This window comes from Maniola jurtina, chromosome 9, assembly GCF_905333055.1.
Source record: "Maniola jurtina chromosome 9, ilManJurt1.1, whole genome shotgun sequence".
In the NCBI taxonomy this organism is placed as follows: domain Eukaryota; kingdom Metazoa; phylum Arthropoda; class Insecta; order Lepidoptera; family Nymphalidae; genus Maniola; species Maniola jurtina.
In genome coordinates, this window is record NC_060037.1 from 11,140,252 (window position 1) to 11,163,190 (window position 22,939).

At 37.3% G+C, this 22,939-nt stretch overlaps 1 protein-coding gene and 1 long non-coding RNA gene across 6 annotated transcripts in view; both read right to left on the reverse strand.

The window, feature by feature from the left end:
* Positions 1-682: 682 nt before the first annotated feature.
* LOC123868102 lies at positions 683-22,489 on the reverse strand. The gene is made up of 2 exons (XR_006796582.1): positions 22,451-22,489; positions 683-1,771 (listed from the first exon to the last, which is right to left on the reverse strand). It is a non-coding gene; the product is annotated as an uncharacterized LOC123868102 (long non-coding RNA).
* The window catches only part of LOC123868094 (protein N-terminal asparagine amidohydrolase), a 102,297-nt gene continuing 80,040 nt past the window's right edge, over positions 683-22,939 (reverse strand). For 4 of the 5 annotated variants that reach the window (XM_045910458.1, XM_045910457.1, XM_045910459.1 and 1 more), the window contains 7 exons: positions 19,297-19,344; positions 7,241-7,434; positions 6,454-6,519; positions 5,564-5,746; positions 3,236-3,453; positions 2,813-2,974; positions 683-2,443 (listed from right to left, as the gene is read on the reverse strand). In XM_045910458.1, coding sequence (XP_045766414.1) covers positions 2,318-2,443; positions 2,813-2,974; positions 3,236-3,453; positions 5,564-5,746; positions 6,454-6,519; positions 7,241-7,427 — 942 coding nt within the window. In that variant the 5' untranslated portion in view covers positions 7,428-7,434; positions 19,297-19,344 and the 3' untranslated portion in view covers positions 683-2,317. Of the gene's footprint in view, positions 2,444-2,812; positions 2,975-3,235; positions 3,454-5,563; positions 5,747-6,453; positions 6,520-7,240; positions 7,435-11,531; positions 11,694-19,296; positions 19,345-22,939 lie in introns of those variants that run through there. The other variant, XM_045910460.1, reaches the window with a different exon arrangement.

Genomic DNA, 22,939 nt, shown 5'->3' on the forward strand with positions numbered 1-22,939 from the left:
GTAAGAAGTAAGTATTCCTACCGGGCGGAGATTGAATTGGGCATCGGGATGCCGGTAGGTTTAATTGTGTTTCATTCAAAACCACATTTTTTGCTAGCCTTTGCTGGTACTAGTTGTTTCAAGCTAAGTAGCAACTTTCATGAGAATCGTTTACGGTGTTTACAGTAAATCCGTAAATCATACCATCATAATTTTATTTAGGTAACTACTAACTACCTACCTACCATAATTATTATCTTTATTTTATTTCAAATCATGTCTTATTATAAACGAAGAATATGTAGGTATTATTGAGGTTTTTAGATAATAATATGATTATATTGACGTTTCTTTTGTTTCCTATACTTATTAGAAAATCATCAGCTGCTAGTCTGTATTATTCAAAAACAATTTATCATCATAATCAACCCATCGCCATTGTATGTGCTACACAATGTGCTGTACAATATGGGTCTCCTCTCAGAATAAGAAAGGTTTGTCCATAGTCCACCACTTTGGCCAAGAGACTGAAATACAAGAACTTATTATGTTTTAATAATAATTGTAACTTAGCTGTTCAATTATTAGGTATAGATATCCATATTATTTATGCGTCCAAAGTAACGTAGAGATAGCTAAGATCTATAACTTGTTGAAAATATTGTTATCGCTTTATTGGTTAAGGGTAAATAAAACACGGAACCAGTATTAAACTTTCAATATAATATTCATTATATATTACACAAAACAATAACTAATAACGTCACTATCTAATAATTACGTTTCTAAATCAATCACTATTATATTTACAGTAGGTATCATAATATTCTATTCCCCAAAATAAACTAAACATTATACTGTCCATTTTCACACATACATACAGGAACGTAACAAACGTTGATATTTGCGTTACTTACAAAAAAAAGATAAACTTATTAACTCAATCAACAAATCATCCTATGGGAAGCACAATTAACATAATAGTGAAGTCTATAAGTCTTAACTTTAAATTATTGATATTTTAAAAAGTGTTTTAAAAGAAAATGTATGTACGGAATGTACAACAATAGACCTATTATTCTAATACATGACAATTAAGTTTAATAAAAAAGAAATCTGAGTTGATAATATGTCAAAATATACAATCATATTAGTTCTTAAACTGTACTAACTTTCTACATGCATATTTACAGACCAAGTCAGTAACTGTCGTATTCTAGGGCGATAGAGGCTTAATTACGCACATAACGAAAAACTTACAAAGGAACAGTGTTTTTTGCCAATCACATAACAATTTCAGATGACTTTTTAAGAAATTCAACTTAATAGTTTATAGTAGCTTAAATCAGCTTTGAATCAAACAACAAAAATACGTATTTTCTATAATAATCCAATTTATAAAATGTTGGTATGCAGGTAAATTATGAAAATAAAAACAAAACATGTTTTACATTTCAAACACAGGGTCAAAGAATAATAGGTAATAATAATAATAATAATCAAAGAGTCCAATAAATAAATCCAAACAGATCATTGTCCTAAAAAATATAAACAAATCTATCTCTTAATTGTATTGAAATCAATCTTTATTTTTCAGATTTTAATTCAACCCATTACAATATTTATTCCACAAACAAACAATTTAATAATGAATTCATAAATAGTATCTTGTATTATCATTAACAAAACCTTACCATATCACAATGGAATGTAAATTATTACAACATTTTCAATCTAAATTGTGGTACAGTATAGAGCTAAAACAATAATATTATTTATCTAAAAAAAATCACTGTTATTATCAAACACGATAACATAAATTCGTCCTAAATGAAGTTTTTGTAACAAAATTATATTTTGTCAGTAGACACTGGGATGTCAGTGACAGCCAATATTATAATCGAATATTATTCATTATTCAATAAACATCACTATAAGCTAAAATAAAAATAGGCTGCTTGATTGTCTTTGATCGTTGCTAAAAGTAAGAAATCTGAAATAAGTTGTGCCATAACAGAAAAAAATATGATGAGAAATTTTGCTACTGGTGCTGAATTGGTTGCAAAAAAAAAAAACTTTGTTCTGAATGACCCATCTTGTGGTAGTACATTGGAGGTTGTTGTTTCGACTTTGTAGATGGTGCAATCTATCCGTCTGGTCCATCACAGTCGGAACTCCTGTCATTAAGTTAATATCTAATGCAGTGGCGCGCATAGGGCTTTGAACCCAAGGTAGCCATTAGTTGGTTAGGAACCCATTTACTCATAATGAAAAGTAAGTAATGAGCTACTTAGGGAAAGCAGCCTCTGTCTTTCACGCCACTGATCTAGTTCAACGTCTAGAACCGCACGGGCACCCAGCAGCCGGTCTGTTCATCGCGACGGTAGTAATGCGGCCGGTTGTCCGGAAACACTGTTACAGCTGGGAACGGATGCTGTTGGATGAACTTTAGGGTCACACGAATCTGGAAGGAAACGAACTTATGTCATAAACTGGATAATTTCAAAAAAAAAATTAATTTATATCAATTTCACAATAGTCAAATTTTATGACCCTAAAATAGGACAATACAGGAATGGCCCCTAAAACTTGGGGGCCTTGTTCAAGCTCTTGTATTTGTGAGGCTTCAACAGCTGCTAGCTGAGGCATGGAATATAGAAGTCGTAGGCTTTGTCGAACCACCAGTCCACACCTTTCAGTAGTTCATATAATTTGTGAATATCCTTAATGTTTACTTGTCAATTTATTTAGCAGACAATTTGATTAAAATTACCCATTTAAATATCGATAGCTCTCAATACATGGGAGCCTCGTTGGGGGCCTGAATACTTACGTGATGGACGAAATGCGGCGCCTCAACAGCCGGTGTAGTGCTGAGGTGCTGAAGGATGAAGTCGTCAGATTGGTCGAGCCACAAGTCTACACCTCTCAACGGTTCATACGTGAATGGTCCAATGCGTAGCATGCCAACGCCGTTGTCGTAAATGTCTAAAACCTGAAACCCATAGAAAATATTGACTAAGTACCTACAATAATTTTACTTTTACACTGGTGTGGTAGACTGGAAACTCAAATATTTTTTCGAATATCATAATTCTTGATACGGAGTTATTTTAATGTACATTTACAAATTAAATTTAAGAAGGTAAGTACTACTTGAATTGATTTACTTTGAAAGGTTTTTTTGTTGACTATGACACTGCTCTATACCGGTATTTTATCCATGAAAAGCGATACGTCTCTAGTAGCCACTTACTTGTGCAGAATTTGGTCCACCAGTGATATTCCTGGCCCCACGTAAGGGTAGTTCAGGCCCCTTATCAGGGAAAGTCGCCGGAAAGAGATCCCCAGCACGGATGTCCACACCAACGCCAGTGACAAGGGGTGCAGGCGACCCCCCACCTAAAGCCGTGTTTAATTCGCAACAGCATGCGAGGGTTAAATCTATCTCTTCTGACAGACGATGGAATGATACTGGAATGAATAGAGAAAATAGAGTTAGATTAGGGAATTAAAAAATAAATCAATCATAACAAAGGAAACTTAAAATATCTTGACAGAAATTCTGGCTCATGAGTTATGAGGACGTAGGTATCCATCAGCCTAATAAATGGGTATTTACCCTACTCCAGTAATTGCATACCTATTAATTTTAAGATATAGCAACTTTTACTCGTAGGATAAATTAATATAGTAAGTATGCAAAATTAAAACTTCTAAAAAACCAAATGAGGAACAAAACATAGACTTGACCATACGTCATCAATTACGACTCTAAACAAGCAAAAGACGAATTATATTAACGCACTAATTGAAATACATACCTAACAATACACACCCACGCTTCATTCTGCTAATATGTGCGACACCTATTTGGCGCTCTGACAATACCTACCTGCAAGGTTAGAATGACTATACCTCTCGAAAACGGTCATAGATTTCGAGTATCGAATAACTATAACGACAAAGTAGAATGGACCGTACACCCCCGTTTTATGGCTCAAACTCGTCTATACATCTACCGCGCCCCAAAAATAGCCTTCTTGATATTAAAATAGATAGTGTTGAATACACGCGTCTACAATAACTACGTTCGTTTAGACATCGATGTGTTTACTCATACTAAGAGTCTGTTACTCGTCCGTCTGACTTTAATATCATCCGAGTGATTCTTCAAACTAAATTCTACTTGTCAATATTTTTGCAAATATCCAGACAGTTTGCGTCTGGTATAAATAGCTGCTATCGAATTGGCAAGCGCCATAGAAATGTATTATTGTGATATCGATTATTTATCGATATTAATCGATTTTGGCACTGCTCTACGCATACTCGTTCGTTCTTACCATAGATAGTAGAATCGTCCCAAAGGTGGTTTATCATCAAGCCAAAGAGTATGCTCTAATAATAGTCATGCTACACGTAACGGTTTTTTTTTCTTTAAATCTGGCTTTACTCTGATTAGCCAATGTCAAGTTTGTGATATTTTCAAGTTATTGAATTTATACAAGTATGGACTCCGTCTGCGCCGGCGCCCGCCGACATACGCGCGGCGCCCCTTTAGAGCGCTTCCCAGTCAGTTCCACCACCAAAAAACACCAACTAACATAAAAACCAGCCACTCTTAACAAAAAAAAAAAAAACACTCCAAACAAGCACAGCACGCGCGCCAGCAAACGCCATCACAGACGAAGTCCACGTAACGGTTTTGACATTTCTATTGTACGTCTATCATATATCTATAGATATTCTATTTGAACCATTGAACATTCGAGCACATTAATTGATTTGAGTTTAAATCACTGACTTCTGCTAAAGTTTGCTAGTATATCCATTTTAGTGGTTTCAATCCTCAAGTAGTCCTTAACCTACAGGGTAAAGGTTTGGGCTGGGCGTTTTTCTGATTCTACGGAGGTTATGCCGAGACGTTGTAATCTGCGTGAGATATTTTACTACCCCTAAACAGATAACGCGTAAACTGTAACGTGCTAGACGCTATCGGATATTGAACGTCTCGAAATACAAGAGACACGAAGGTCATTTGACCTGACTCATCTGTCACCATGCCAAATGGGTGTTGTGAATTATTAGCGAAATGACGTTCAGACTTTAGATTGGAGTAGTACCTAAGGCCGCGATTACACTTGTAAGTTTTACTCACGTAAGTAATTTACAACCAAACTAATAAAAATGTACTTATAAGAGTGTTGCATTTTTGTTTTATTTTGTTAAAAAAAAAAAAAAAAAAAAATATTCATAACTTTTAGGGCAACTTAAATATGGCCATGATGTAGAAAACTTTTTTGTTGGAAATGACCTCCTCTATCTCCCTATTGCGTTTGATCCACGACTTTTTGGACACCCTGTATATTGTGCAGATTCCTAAACGCTCCGTTAGTGCGATTTAGATCTGCGTGTTCTACTTGCACTTCAGCTTTAAGATACTCGTGCTGCCATCCAGCGAAAGCGTTGCGAGTGACATACGGCTTTGGTTCGTATCGAGGTCTGAGGATCGATGTCTTTGTATGAGTGAGAAGCGCCCTCTTTTTGCCACTGGTGACCGCCACATATTTATAATACTCACACATAATATTAGAGAACAGCTCGTCAGAGTACCGGTGGGGGTCTGTGAATCCGCCAACCAGTTGCAGTTCCAGTCGACCCTCAGGGTAGCCCACTGCTAGCTGTTGGACCCGCGCCACCATAGCGGACGCTGCTTCCGCCGTTCCGGACCCATCTAAGTGGGCGAGTGCTACTGCTCCAGACCCTGGAATGGTAAGAGACATTTTATAAGTACATTTTGGTATTCCGTAGGTAATCAAACGTAAAAAAAAAAGTCGCACACGAAGAGTTTCGTATCAGCGTACATACTTTTTATTTATTTTTTAATTTACAAAAGCGGACATTTTGAAATTTTTATCATTTGTAGTTTATAGCGGCAATAATAATACACACAGTCTCAACTCTCTACCTGTCCCTAACTCTCTACAGTCCGCTGACAGACAGGCGGACGGACAGCAGAGGCGTTGTTATAAAGGTCCCGTTGCGCGTTGACACACTTCGGGTACAGAACCATAAAAAAGGAATACTTATGAAAACGTTTACGTGATTAGCCTTCTCCTTATTCTAACATAATAAAATGTAAAATCTGAGAAATCTAATAATTTTGAATTATTTTGGTCATTAGTTATAAAAGTGTGAAGCCTATAGTGAATTTCACGAAAATGATAACGTATTTTGTGATAGGCACTATCAAAAGCTTAAATAATTTCCATGTAGCCTAAAATTAAGGAAAATCAACAGTGACCAATTTTATCCAATAATTTCTATATGAAATATGCATCATAGCGTTTATTACCCATTAATTATTATTGATAGTAGGTACCTAGGTACATTGAAAAATACATCATTAAAACTAAGAAAGGTTTTCTCCATAAGTAGGTACATTAGAAATATATTTTCATCATAAATTACCTGAATGTCTGACAACGACTATAATACATGATGTGGCGTCATCCGACCCGATGATACTGACGTTCTCTGAAAACAAATAAAATCCATTATTTTACTGAATAATTGTTTTCACGGCGTATTTTCAAGTGTCCTTTTTACTGTCCTAAATACGACGATAAATACTATAAATTAACCAACAAATTTTGCAATGTACCTAATTAGCAATTTTGTCATCAAACATAACTGTCCTCATTAAATCATGTGTCAAACTGTGGATTCCCAAAATCCTCATGTCCCTCTTCACTTAATCAATGTACCACGTCTGTACAACACAACCTTCTTCAGCCTCTGAAGCTTCTCGAGCTTATCAGAGTTTCCGGATTTCTGCTAGATATGCTGATATGCCCACTTTTTCTAGCTTTAGCCATTGTAAAATGATCTAGGTTTCTAATTTGATGACAAGTTACCCTTTGACTGCCATCTTAATGGTAATGATGCAGTCTAAGATGGTAGCGGGCTAACCTAGTAGGGGTATGACAATTATTAGGTATACTAAACTCAAACCCATAATCGGTGTCTACGCGGCATAGTCCTAGAATGCTAAACTACTTGACGGCACGGCTATGCCAGTGGGGTGGGTAGCAGACACAGCCAAAGTATCCCACCAGACCAGACTTGAGCCAATTTAGAACTCATACTATCCTAATTGCTCCTGCCAGCAATTAAAGCCAGTGCCTATCTACTACCTCTCATTTATTTAAGACAGCGCTCACCACAGCGTCAGGAAGGTTATCGTCACAGTACTTACTGTCATGAGGAACAACAGCAGCTAGTTCCCTCTGCGCGACGTATAGAAGACCAGCAGGGCCGACAACTCTAGCGGCTGCAGCCAGCAACTGTGCTGCAGCGTCTCTGTACCCAGGGTGTGCAGCCAGGAGCGCTCTCACGGACGTGGGGCACTCGTCCACGAGAACTCCGTTCAGCACCACCACCATGCTGAGTCTGGAACAAGTGGAAAAAATTACATAGAGAAAAAAGCTTCCAAAGTCGGGCTATAGTTTTTGAATTTTTTCTATCTTCTGTTATTCCTGGGTCTGCTTCTGCATTTAATGAAATAAGTTTAAGGGGCAAGCGACGGGCCTGCCCGCGAAATTCAAATTTTACTTGGTTTTTCGCAATTTGTAAACTAATACGTCAAGGTAGGCTTATGGCACTTTAATTGCGGCAATGGCAGTATCATCCTCACAGGTTTATATAAAAATCTTTACTTGAAAGGGTCCAGTTTAAGAAGTTAGTTCTAGTATCGACTAGTTTGTGAGTTATAGTCGATACTAGAACTAACTTCTTAAACTGGACGCTTTGCAGGTAGGATGGAAGCTACGAGACCAGGAGCTAAAGCTACTAAGAAAAAGAAAGGTCCTGAAGTATTTTAGCCAAACTACTTTAGAAACTTTTTGAAGAGATTCTATTTGTTTCTGTCACTTCGGGTTCTGAGTTCGGATTCGGGACTGTCACTTTGCAAGAAAACAGCGTTGTTTAGACACATTCTACTTCAGGACTTTATTTTTAAGAGAATCTATTTGGTTCTGTCAAGTCGATTGTCGAGTTATGCGAGAGACTGTTACTTTGCAAGATAACGGCGTTATTAAGGCACAGTCTTGACAGTCAAGTATGTTAAATGTTAACGCCATAGAAGTTAAACAATGTATTGTTTACAGCACGAGCAAATAAGGATTTTTCATGCCTTTACAAGGTCTCTTGTTTTTGTTAGAATTCCCGGCGCCGCGGGCATAGCATATGCAAATGTACACCAACATCGGCATCGGTGTAAAATACATGAAAATACAGTGTGACATGCCGGTGACCCGCCGGCATTCTGAATACATTACGTGACTATTGTGTTCGGCTTCGTGCGACGCCAATCGAAGCATTTTTTCCACTGCTTTTTGAATAATTATTCATAATATATTATTGTTCTTTACAGAGCGTCTAGTGACATCCATAAATTAAGTGGCACAAGTTGCAATACTCGTTTAACGTGATTTACTTTGTTATTAACCCCCGACCCAAAAAGAGGGGTGTTATAAGTTTGACGTGTGTATCTGTCTGTGGCATCGTAGCTCCTAAACTAATGAACCGATTTTAATTTAGTTTTTTTTTTTTTGTTTGAAAGGTGTCTTGATCGAGAAAGCTATAATCCAAAAGAATCGGTTCAGCCTTTTGAAAGTTATGAGCTCTTTTCTAGTTACTGTAACCTTCACTTGTCGGGGGTGTTATAAATTTTTAATTTACACTTGTTAGATAATATTGTTATATTTATTTAAATAAATAATAACTCAAAATTTAAAAACCCCCGACACAAAAACCTCTATAAGAAAACCAGAAAAGAGCTGATAACTTTGAAACGGTTGAACCGATTTTCTTCGATTATAGCTAAGAACACTCTCGATCATGGGTTTTATTTTCAGTTTAAATCTCGTTGAGAAGTTTCCAGAAGTTACCTGACCTAGAATACTGTTACCGGAAAGTAGGTTGTTCTTGGCAGACAAGACTGACAAACAGACAACGAAGTGACCCTATAAGGGTTTCTTTTTGAGATACGGAACCCTAAAAAAAATTAAAGCCTATTGACAAAACTAAGCCTTGTTAATGAACATTAATGAACAGTATTACAAATACATTGTTAAGCAAGCCTCCAAGCGAGCGAGGCACTTCAAGATCACTCCAGTCAGCGCGCTTAGTATAAGATTCACTTCTCACCAATTTTGATAGTATTCGAGAGACGAAAAAAAATAACGTCAAAGTAAAATAGACATAAACATTCTCGATTTAAAGTCAAAAATTCAGTACTAATGATTTTAATTTCGCAACGTTTCCGCTTGGAGCGCTGGCTGTAAATATATGTACAAACTTGAGCATTAACAAGTGTGAATTAAAAATTTATAACACCCCCGACAAGTGAAGGTTACAGTAACTAGAAAAGAGCTGATAACTTTCAAACCGCTGAACCGATTTTCTTGGATTATAGCTAAGAACACTCTCGATCAAGCCACCTTTCAAACAAAAAAAACTAAATTAATATCGGTTCATTAGTTTAGGAACTACGATGCCACAGATACACAGTTACACACGTCAAACTTAAACACCCCTCTTTTTGGGTCGGGGGTTAAAAAAAGGCAGTTAAGGGTCATTTTATTTTAACGCTAAAGTCTCACCAACGTTGAAAGTATTTGACTTTCAACGTTGGTGAGATTTAAAATCTTATACTAAGCGTACAGCATTCAAAAGAGTTAAGTATAACCTAAATGCCGTCCCACGTCCTTGCACAAACAAGAGGTGATTAATGACTTGCATCGTACCTGCCTAAACACTAAGATGCCTTTACGAAAGTGATTTTTACAGTCGCCGATATGGGTGACGATAAAACACTAAGCATACGTACGATAAACAACACGGTACGATACGACCAGTGACCACTGAATAAATAAATAAGGTTCTATGTATGTATGTATCTATTCAGTGGGTACGACGGTAACAATCATTGATTTCGGAGCAGTCTTCATATCTGTGGTAACAATGTTTCTATGACTGAAAAATGAATCATCAGTGAAAAGAGCAACCGCTTCACAAACCGAAGAAAAATTTCTAGCTAGTTTTTCTCGATGGGAAAGGCTATTTATTCAAAACCAGTAGTAGATTTATTTAACCGCACATTCAAAAAGACTTTATAATGTATTTTTATATCCGTCATCCGTCGTTATCGGACAGTATAAAACAAACAATTTCAGTCAAACTCAACAAAAATCCCATTCAATCACACACGGAATTTATCTCATAGACAATTTGACTCTGATAAAATTACCGTAACAATTGACTAATAGGACGGCTCGTTTATCTTCAAGATGAATCTTCGGTAATTTTATGAAGAGATAAATAGGAACATCTCATACAAGTTGCTCTATGATAAAAGTTTGACTAAGTGTTAACATAACCTTGGTTTTGCGAAAAAATTGTTTTTTTTGTATTGTTAAGAAGATAATATAGAGATCCTTACAGAAGAAGGTAAAAGTTGACAAGAGATTTTCAATAGAAAAGCGTCTGGAACCAGTTAGAGTTTTTTTATAACTCGTACACGGATAAATGGGTAAAAAGAGCTTATTAAAACAAAATTAGAAATCCAAGAGTGAAGCTCGCCCGACTTCATACCTAGGCACATTACAAGTGTAGCTAAACAAAAGTTATTTTTTACTTTTTAGTGTTTGTGGTTTTGAAGTCGGTTTTATTTTTCTTTTGAAAATTTTTATTTCACAATTTTTAGTTGCCCCACTGTACTATAATATGCTTTGCCCAGTTAAACCCTTCTGTTTACTAAGCTATTACACTGATCGCGAGCAATTTGCTCTTATCCATTGAGGAGTTCTGTTCTGTATCTCCGAAGATATTCATCAGATCTTCACCAAATTTATATGGGACCACCTGCACAGCCTTTCAAACAAAAAAAAAATTCCAAATCGGTCCAGGAGTCTTTGAGTAATCGGGGAACATACATAAAAAAAAAACCAACGAATTGAGAACCTCCTCCTTTTTTTGGAAGTTGGTTAATAAAAGTAGATTTGTGTAAAGTAATAGGTAAAAGGGAATAAATAGTTGTGCCGCCCGTTGTGCCAGATCCTTTTTTCCACGCACATGCAAACTTTGGAATCAACTCCTTTCCTGCGGTATTTCCATTAGATTACAACATGGGGTCATTCAAGGCGCGGGCCAACGAATTCCTGAAAGGCCGGCAATTGCGGTTCCTCTGGTTCTGCAAATATTCATGGGCGGCGGTAATCACTTACTATCAAGTGATCCGCTTGCTCGATTGCTCGCTATTTTTGTTTTTGAAAAAATTGGCGAGTAACTAAGTACTGGAGAAGAAATAGAATATTATTTTTTGTGTAACGGACGTCCATAAAAATGAAAAAATAGTTTCAGCGGTTAGACACTAAAAAGGTAACAAACGGATAGACAGATACATCAAACAATAATATCATAGAACTATAAACACAAGATCATAGAGATAGTATATAATCCTTCATCCAAGCACAAGATGCATTCACCTGTTTTGCCAACGCTTACGTCAACACATGCGCAACGTATCACCAGTATTAATAGCACAAGCACTCCACAGACGAAAAATACAACTTTATGAAAACTTTTATTTAGAAAGCACACATAGTGCAGTTGACGCGCTAGGAGGCGAGAATCGACTGACTGTACTTTGAAATGGTCTATCGTCCATAGGTTATCATAACCGACAGGCCAACTTGCAACTCCAACTGAAGTCGGCTGACTTGTTTGAGCGTCTGTAGGGTATTTTATTTTTTATTTTATTCCTTTATTTCTAAACAACAGCGGTACAATTATTATAATTTTACATTTTAAACTATATAAAAATAAGGCCAAATGGGTTTACAATATACAAGTATGATTACAGTTAACATAAAAGTAATTATAAATTATAACAGAAATAAGCGTGTGTTACTGTATGTGTGTGTGTGTGTGTGTATGAAGTCATTTAGCTGATCAACAAAATTCAAATTCAAAATATTTTTATTCAATTAGACTTTTACAAGTTCTTTTGAATCGTCAAAAGCATCTACCACTGGTTCGAAATGCCTCTCCTACCGAGAAGAACCAGCAAGAAACTTGGATCAGATTATACTTTATTTTTAAAATCCTGTAGGAAATTCTTTCTTTTCCTGGGATGAAAAGGATTCAGATCCTCCACCATTTTATTTTCAATATTTGTACTAATTTCGTTTAATTGGGTGTAGTTGACGCAAACTGCGTAGGTAATTCGGATTTATAATAATAAAGTATGTAAGTACGGATTTAAAAGTAGGTACAACTCAGCAGCTATAATATTTGAACAGCTGTGAATTGGTTACGCTATTTGTCTCAGCCCAGTTTTACTATATATTTACTGGTAGGAGTGTATCCACATCCGACTTGGGGTTTATGAGTTTACGAGCTAGGATCGACTAATTTGTGAGTTATAGTTAATTTCTTGAACTGGACTCTTTCAAGTAAAGATTTTATATAAACCTGTGAGGATGATACTGCCACTGTCGCAATTAAAATACCATAAGCCTACGTTGTCGTATTAGTTTACAAATTGCGAAAAACCAAGTAAAATTTGAATTTCGCGGGCAGACCCGTCGCTTCCACCTTATGTTGGAAACAGTTGTCTGGAAATATATTATTTCTTATATATTATTATATATTACAACCGTCTACTTTAATAGAATCTAAAAACATGCCCAGATATAAATCGTCTTTAGCTTGGAAGCGGGCTTGTTGACAGTTGGCACGTGTATAGCCGGCTTATGTGGGTTATCGTAACCGACATGGACGGTGCCGCGAGTTCGCTTGTTATTGTTATGATAATGCTTATTATGTTGGAAATAGTGGTCCGATAGTGTCTCTATCGTGCAATAAGCAATTAAGAAATATAAAGTCTATACTTTATGTAGCTCGTCGCCAGATAATGATCGTCTCTTCCTAGAAACTGTTTTAATGACTCGATGATTGTGCAAATCGAATTAATTTTTAACGATATGCAAAGTGTCTTTATTTAAGCTCACACATAAAAATGAAGTATGTAGAACTTTGACCCCAGGAACTATTGAAATGGGAGTTGCCTATGAATTTTTTTTACTGCAGGTTAATTCATAGATTTTTTTTTAAGTATATTAGCCATGCTAATCATGACTAATACTACCCTTTCCCCTCCAATTAAGTGTAAAGCTTGTGCCAGGAGTGGGTACGACAATAGTGCACAAGTGGGGTTTGAACCGTCGACCTTTCGGAGTTCAGTCCTTCTCAACCGTTGAGCTATCGAGGCTCTATTATTCTACTCGTCAAACAAAAATTACAAAATAAGTAAAATAAAAATAAATTATTAAGAATTTCCAAAAAAAATAAAAATTGTCAGGATTGTAACAGATTTCCTCTTACTTCCTAGTTGGGTTGTATGTTCCATCGTAAAAATGCAATGACAAAATTAAAATATTTTGCATTCTGAATTAGTAACAAATCTATTTTTAAGGTCATAGCACACTTATCAGCTCGGAAGGGGATCGTCATCGTATTAAGGTGGAAGCGACGGGCCTGCCCGCGAAATTCAAATTTAATTTGGTTTTTCGCAATTTGTAAACTAATACGACAACGTAGGCTTATGGCATTTTAATTGCGCCAATGGCAGTATCATCCTCACAGGTTTATATAAAAATCTTTACTTGAAAGGGTCCAGTTTAAGGAATTAGCTCTATTGGAATTAATTTTTTATTCATATAAGTCGTACCGTACTACTTCCCTGCAAAAAAATGTTTGGAAATAACGCCAAAGAGCCGCCATATTTTATTTTTTTTCAAAAAATTTATACCTAGTGTCACTCGGGATATGTATGAATTCTAACGATAACCATACATCCAAATCTTTTCCGTTCTTTATGGCGTAATAAAGACATTATACATAGCCCCTGAACTCTCCTTTTTTGGGCAGTCGTTTAGAAAAAGTTACATCCAGACCTACATAACACAATTTGTCGTACACTGATCACATTAATAACTGGTCCGATGATACAAGGGTCGGCGGTCGACGGATCAAAGCCGGGCGTCCGCTAATTGGGCCTAATTGATGGCCGGCGCGTGCGACGATGCACTAACTGGATTACACATCGTCAGATGTCTGAATGAGTGAGATTTTAGACCGGCTGCCGTATTTTCCCTTCTATTGGATCAATGTGATATTTGGAATTGGAATTAATTTGTATTTATGTAAGTCGTAATTAAAAAAAAATTAGTTGTCGGCTTTTCAGAAAATCAAACGGCTTGACCGATTTTCTTGAATTATAGCTAAGAACACTCTCGATCAAGCCACCTTTCAAACAAAAAAAAACTAAATTAAAATCGGTTCATTAGTTTAGGCGCTACGGTGCCACAGACAGATACACAGATACACACGTTAAACTTATAACACCCCTCTTTTTGGGTCGGGGGTTAATTAGACATATTTGAGTTGTAATGGTTTATATGTATACCATTTGGTTTATATTTTTACAACGCATTATATGTATACCGTTTAAACTTCTCGGTGGCTTGGATTTGGAATAGGTGGACAGTAATGCAATTGGTGGGATTTGAATTGCCAACCTTTCGGATAGCTTTAGACCGCTGAGCTATTGGGATTTCCTATTGAAGCTATTGTAGCAGAAACCTCACTATAATATTAACAGGGCTCTCTCCGTCACTCGCTTCATACAATCGTAGTTCCAATTTCATTTGAATATTAAGCAACCAAAGTCCATGAAATTTTGCAGACATATTCTAGAAACTAATATCTGTGTCTGTGGTCTTTTAGATTTTTCTAAAAATATGTAAGTAGTTTTAAAATTACTGGGGCTCTAATATTTGTATGTAAATTTTTAAGACCGCGTAATTTTGAAACCGAATATTTTAACAGAAATCTGGAAAACCAGACAGATATTGGTTTCTAGAATATGTCTGCATTTCATGGACTTTGGTTGCTTAATATTCAAATGAAATTGGAACTACGTTTGTATGAAGCAAGTGACGGAGAGACCCCTCTTAAGAACCATGAATATTGTCACCGATAGCCAAATCTGTTCCAAACCCGATCAATGATCAATTCGAAAACATCTAGAAACTTTCCCACGGAATATTAATGACTAGGCAAAAGTTAAGCAGACGGCGCATAAAACGTGCCTTTTATGTGCCGTCGCGTCGCCCATTACCGTCTCATTTGCGGTGGAACACAAACGGTGGAGGCGAGCACAAATTTCGCCGATATAATCGCCCCAATCGCCCGGTAAGACAATAGTTATTGCTTGGTACGAGAGTCGAGATGAAACGTCGAGAGGATTTTACTGTACCAAACTTTCTCCTTTGCCAAACTACTGGACCACAGGGTCAAATAAGAAATCTAGGGAGTATTCGCTATACCCAATTTTTTCATCTACCAGAGTACTGTCTATGTCGGCAATGTTTCTGGGAATTTGAGATCAAGTGGGACTCTTTATACGCAACGTTCACTTCGCAGTATTTTTTTATTTTTCTATTTCTATTTATTCAGCAGGCAGGTAAAATCACAATTTCAGACTACTGAGCCGATTTTGGTGAATGAGGTGTCAATCGATTTGGTATTATGGTCACCCTGCTATATTTTATATGAACAAATTCAATATGGCGGATGATACATTCGAAAAAAAAAAGTTCCTTGATTTTTTTTCACGCTCAGAAGTACCATAGCCGTAGTGACGCCCGATCTGCACCAGTTATAGGAGCTAAACTTTTACAAGAGCGTTATGTACCTAACCAATTGTGGCGAATCAGTGGCATCTTTGCGGAAGCCGAAACGTCTGTTTTTTAGATACTTTGGGTTCGAACTTGGGTTGGGTTTGCATTAGAGCATAGCTCCCGTGTCTGAAAAGCTGTCACACGCTACAGTCATACTGCTAGATCGGTAAGAGACGCTCAGTCTAAACAGTCTCGTAGGCGCGTCGCTCGACGGCGAGCACAAATTTCGCTGATATAATCGGGCCGGTAAGACAATGGTTATCGTTGGTGCGATGCGAGCAGCGATAGCGGCCAGTGGAGCTGATGGATGCGGCACGCTCCGAGATACCATCGCCATCGTGACGTCCGATCCGTGTGGACTGCGCCAATTATTATTCAATAACTGCCACATCAGATTCAACGTAACGTCAGTTGTGGACCAGCCGTGATTCTATATTGTTTGATGTTTTAGGGTCCCGTTGCAAAATTAGGCAGCGCATTGCAAAATTGCACCAAAGCACATTATGTCGTGTGGCCTTGTAATAAACGAATAAAATAAATATGTGTTGTATGCCCGACTAGTTTCGAACCCATCCGGGGTCTTTATTCAATGTGCCTTTGCGCGACGCGGCACGCTGTTTCTTACCCCAGCCGTGTTAGCTGTATGCTGTATTTAGCTATATGGAATATTATTGTAAATTGAAGAGTGGGAAAGAGCAACCCCCGAGTTTCTTGCTGGTTCTTCTCGGTAGGAACGGCATTCCGAACCAGTGGTAAATTATTTGACGGTTCAAAAGCACTTGTAAAAGTCTATTTAAATAAAAATCTATTCTATTCTATTTATAGTTCAGTCAGTCAGTCAGTCAGAACAATTTTACCTACGCATAGATTTTTTTGAAACTCGACTCTACTATGTGATGAGCCGTACAAATATTTTTTTAAATATAAAAAACGAGCAATCGAGCAGGCGGGTCAGCGGATGTTAAATTATTACCGCCCGCCTATGAACATTTGCAGCACTAGTGAAACCGAATTTGTGATATGTGAATAGGTATATAATAATTATCACGATGAAGCTATGACATGGCGCTTATAACATCATTTACGTCATATAAATATCTTAGACGTGTTTTCCGAAAGACGCTTTGACGTATTTTCACACCGGATATGCGCAATCAGTCCACACTCCACGTGCGTAATTTGAAGAGTTGTTTTACTGTGACACCTATTACTTCTTCTCCTTCGAAGTCTTCGTTAATTTTGACTGTACGGGTAATCGATAAATCACCCACTGCTCAAGTTCAAGCTCTAAACAGTTAACGCCCACTGAGTGTCTATCTTTGTCATTTGCATGAGCTTATGTAACAGAAAGAGCCCTTAATTCGTGAGTATATACCACTGACCACGGGGGATCACATGGTTATGTCGGACTCCTACCGACTAAAAACCTCACGAAGTTCCATCCCACCGCTGACGACGGAGCACAAGGGACCGGAAACACCTCGTTACTCCGCCAGCGGATGTCCGTCTCAGCAGATTCACCACTGGGTCACTACGTGCCCCCAAAAACCATTAGAGGCACGTCGGAACCACAGCACGCCGACCAACCCGAGGAGTGAGGGCCACATTGAGAACGGACGGACCGCCCCGTGTCCATTTCGTGGGAAGGGCAATTACTTCAAGAGCCCTATTACTAACTTTTCCCCATCTATAGAGTACATATATACGGCTTCGTCGAATCTCTGTGTGTAATATCATATCCTTACTCTGTGAACAAAGTTCATCGAATAACCTGGACCATTTAATAGCATTAGCACAAGCATTAGCATCATTGTCTTGCAGTCATTAATAAGTGGTCGGACAGTTCTATTGGCCTCGCTCCATAATGGGCCGAGCACTGGCCGGGTGTCACGAATTTCTATCCTAATATCCCCCTAGGGGATATATTATACGAACGTTTCATAGAAATACATTATTATGTTCCTGACCGTGCAATTTTAAGACCCCATTTTATATCTGGGAAAGAGCAAAGACCACAGCAGTCGTATTTTATTTTTAAAATTGATGGAATGCAAAGTAATGATGCTGTAACGAGTTTGACTACGATGTCTTCTTAAGATTAGTAGGGAAAAGATCTGATGTTAAATGATAAATCTGGGAAATAGCAGAGACCATACAAATCATATTATTTTTAAAATTCACAGAATTAATTCACGGAAAGTAATGATGCAATTTACGATGGAATAACTTTGACTAGACCACTCTGTTAAAATTTTCAGGGGAAAGGACTTTTAGGCCAAACTCCATATTAGGCCAGTCTCCACTTAAGCGGAGGGAAGCAGAAATGTTCAGTCGACCGATCAGATTTTTGAGAGCTGGCGTGATAGTTTTTCACGTCATCTATAAATAAAATCTGATTGGTCTGTTTTTTAAATTAAGTACATTAAATATTTCTTATACAAGTTAGCCCGTGACTGCGATCTCACCTGATGGTAAGTGACGATGCAGTCTCAGATGGAAGCGGGCTAACTTGGAAGGAGTATGACAGTTTCATTAAACCCTGATCGGTTTCTAGACGGCATCGTACCGGAACGCTAAATCGCTTGGCGGCACGGCTTTGCCGGTTTGGTGGTAGGTAACTAGCCACGGCCGAAACCTCCCATCAGACAAAACTGGCCGTCCATATCTGCTTTTGCAGATGCTGGGTCTTATAGTAAAGTAGTTTGCTCACTGTTAGAACAATACGAGGAAGTTTGGAATCAAATCCCACTCCTTTGCAAATTCAAGTAGAAATTCTGTGTCCTTGTTAGTACCTATATTAAGTTCATTGTACCCTCAACGCAAAATGAGAGGATTTTGATGGGTGTTTCCAGTTTAGTCGCTGTCTGTATGTAGTTCTGTTATCATCGAAGATAATATATTCTCCGTATTAAGCTCGTTAAACTGATTGAGGGTGGCCCGCGCTCAGCGGTCAAACGACCATCGTATCTGGCGCGAGCTAGTGGTAATTGAATAATGGTTCTATTTGTCTCGCGCCACCAATTTATTGAATCAATCCTGGTATCGATATTGAATTCAAATTCAAAGATCGTTTCATGTAGGTCACCTTATGACTATAATTGTTATATGTCAAGACTATTCTACGCGGGCATGATTTGTACAGTAATTACATAAGGCTAACTAAGTTCGGTCGTAATATTTTCAATTTAACAAGTGTAAATTAAAAATTTATAACACCCCCGACAAGTGAAGGTTACAGTAACTAGAAAAGAGCTGATAACTTTCAAACGGCTGAACCGATTTTCTTGAATTATAGCTAAGAATACTCTCGATCAAGCCACCTTTCAAACAAAAAAAACTAAATTAAAATCGGTTCGTTAGTTTAGGAGCTACGATGCCACAGACAGATACACAGATACACAGACACAGAGATACACAGATACACACGTCAAACTTATAACACCCCTCTTTTTGGGTCGGGGGTTAAAAAGCAAATTATTTGATTTGATTATAATTATCGACTTACGTTTAAAAGGAGCCGTTGAAATGCCGATCATCCAGGATGTTGATCAACCTGCAATAAAACACTTTCATTAATAAAGCGGTATTAAATAAATTCATCGTGTATTATATAAATTTTATTTACCACCCCACCGGCAAAGCCGTACCGCCAAGCGTTTTAGCTTAGAGACCAAAGGGGTTTAGTAAAAACTGCTATACCCATTTCAGGTTATTTCGCTTTTATCTTAGACTGTATCATCACATATTTGAATTTAAAAAAAATGTACATATTATTCACAATCTATCGATGGATAACTCCATTCGTGAGAGTCTGGGACAAATTAGTTAGTGATACATTAGAAATAGTTGACGTTTTGCCAAATAATCTTTGTAGAGCTGAGAATATGATACTGATATCATAACGTCAAAAATGCAATGCAAATTGTTCCACAAGACGATAGAATGTTGTATTTAAAAACCGGCCAAGTGCGTGTCAGACTCGCGCACCGAGGGCTCAGAACTAAGGTATTTTTTCCGACATTTTGCACGATAAATCAAAAACTATCATGCATAAAAATAAATAAAAGTCTGATTTAGAATGTACAGGTAAAGCCCTTTCATATGATACACCACTTGGTAGGTATAGTTATCTTACTTTGAAAATTGAATTTCTTTTATTGATGTAGGTAACCAACAAATTCACGGTTTTCGGATTTTTTTCATTACTTGTGCTATAAGACCTACCCACCTGCCAAATATGACTCTAGGTGAACAGGAAGTACCCTGTAGGTTTTCTTGACAGACACAACAAACGGACATATGGATAGACAGACAGACAGACAGCAAAGTGATCCTATTAGGGTTCCGTTTTTCCTTTTGAGTAACGGAACCCTAAAAATGTACCCTCTTTAACCTCTCCAGCACGCAAATGTTCTAAGAATGTAGGTATGCCAGCTCATCCAATACTTTACTGAACGCGGCTAAAAATATTACCGTGGCTAAAACTTTTTAACCGACTTCCAAAAAAGGAGGAGGTTCTCAATTCGTCGGAATCTTTTTTTTTTTTTTATGTATGTTCCCCGATTACTCAAAGACCACTGGACCGATTTGGAAATTTTTTTTTTGTTTGAAAGGGTATACTGTGCAGATGGTCCCATATAAATTTGGTGAAGATCTGATGAATATCTTCGGAGATGGAGAACAGAACTCCTCAATAGATAGGAGCAAATTGCTCGCGATCAGTGTAATAGCTTAGTAAACAGTAGGGTTTTAACTGGGCATAGCATATTATAGTACAGTGGGCCACTAAAAATTGTGAAATAAAAAATTTTCAAAAGAAAAATAAAACCGACTTCGAAAACCACAAACACTAAAAAGTAAAAAATAACTTTTATTTAGCTACACGTGTAATGTACCTAGGTATGAAGTCGGGCGAGCTTCACTCTTGGATTTCTAATTTTGTTTTAATATGCTCGGTTTTATTTTTATCGCTACCAAATCGACTGTCGTAAATCCCAAGTCTCGATCCATTGTTGTATCCACTGCACTTATATGGGAGCGGCCAAAATAAATCACGAGCAGAACCATATCGGCACAATCGAAGACTATCAGACTATCTCTCGGATCGACCTCAGGCTACATCGAGAGATACGGGGTATTACGCTATTGAATTAGCATCACCGCTATTCACAATATCGTTTTACTCAATGCATGTTACATTTATCATTGGTCGTGTTATAGTTTAATTTCTGTCGTGTGTCCTTATGAAGGGTTGATCGTGAGAGATCTTGCCTGCGATAGAAGTAGATGTATTATCTTCTTAATTCTTGCGTGCTTTATCTTTTGTTACTTGAGACTAGCAGGCTACCTGTAGAATAGTGATGGCCTTTCTAAAATATTCGTTAACATCCTTCTGCAGTTTTACTTTATCTAATAACTAATCTTATCTAATAATAGTTATACTTTATCCATTCATAATATTATAAATGCGAAAGGGTGTCTGTTTGTCTGTCTGTCTGATAGCTTTCAGGGCCCAACAAAGTGATTAAATTTGGTACAGAGTTAGCTTACATCCCGGGGAAGGACATAGGCTACTTTTTATCCCGGAAAATCCAAAGTTCCCACGGGATTCTTAAAGGCCCATTCGTTGAACCGATTTCTATGTGGTACAGAGGTAGCTTACATCCCGGAAACTGACATAGACAACTTTTTATCTCGGGAAATCAATGAGTTTTTACGGGATTTTCAAGAAACCTACGCGGACGCAATTGGGAATCATCTAGTTTTATCTAAGTACTAGAAGATGCCCGCGGCTTCGCCCGCGTGGATTTCGGTTTTTTAAAATCCCGTAGGAACTCTTAATTTTCCGGGATAAAAAGTAGCCTATGTGCTAATCCAGGATATTATCTATCTCCATTCCAAATTTCAGCCAAATCCATTTAGTAGTTATTGCGTGAAAGAGTAACAAACATACACACACACACACATACAAACTTTCGCCTTTATAATATTAGTGTGATGATGCATAGAGTCATGATTGATTGCACCGTTGGCTCTGTCAAGAGATAAGGAGTATTACAGGGTGCATTTATCGTGCAACCGCATTACCTTAATTTTCCATCATGCGTCCTCATGAAGAAGGATGAGCGGTGGGATCGCGCTAGATCATTTGAATGATAGAGTTAGATGTATGATCTCTTTCTCGCAAGTTATTTTGTAGTGCCACCAACCACGTGTGTTATGAGCAATGGCACCGAGAACGTAGTGATTACATATTCTTTGATGGCACCTTGGATGATTGTTTTACAGTGTTTTATATTGGTTTTATATCTCCATGAATGGCACTTTTAAAACTTGTTTATATCTGACAGCGTGGTTTGACATCTTCTTTATTTTTAACCCCCGACCCAACAAGTGTAAATTAAAAATTTATAACACCCCCGACGATTCAAAGTATCTGAGTTTTCCAAAACATCATTTTCAAATAAATAATTATGTATTTAGGCAACGTCCATCTTGACAGCTTGACATTTGTCTATTGACATAATATTATGAACCTAACGGTTATCTAACCTTCTTTTCTACAAGAAAACTAGAAAAGAGCTGATAACTCTTAAACGGCTGAACCAATTTTTTTAGATTATAGCTAAGAACACTCTCGATCAAGCCACCTTTCAAACAAAAAAAACTAAATTAAAATCGGTTCATTCGTTTAGGCGCTACGATGCCACAGACAGATACACAGATACACAGATACACAGACACACAGATACACAGATACACACGTCAAACTTATAACACCCCTCTTTTTGGGTCGGGGGTTAAAAAGAGGGATGTTATAAGTTTGACGTGTGTATCTGTGTATCTGTCTGTGGCATCATAGCTCCTAAACTAATGAACCGATTTTAATTTAGTTTTTTTTTTTTGTTTGAAAGGTGGGTTGATCGAGAGTGTTCTTAGCTATAATCCAAGAAAATCGGTTCGGCCGTTTGAAAGTTATCAGCTCTTTTCTAGTTATTACTGTAACCTTCACTTGTCGGGGGTGTTATATATTTTTAATTTACACTTGTATGCTTTTATGACTTAAAAAAATATTAAATGATCAAGCAGTTGCTTTAATTTAATTGTAAATCTCGCCATAGCACCTTAATGCACCGTTTTTGTTTTTA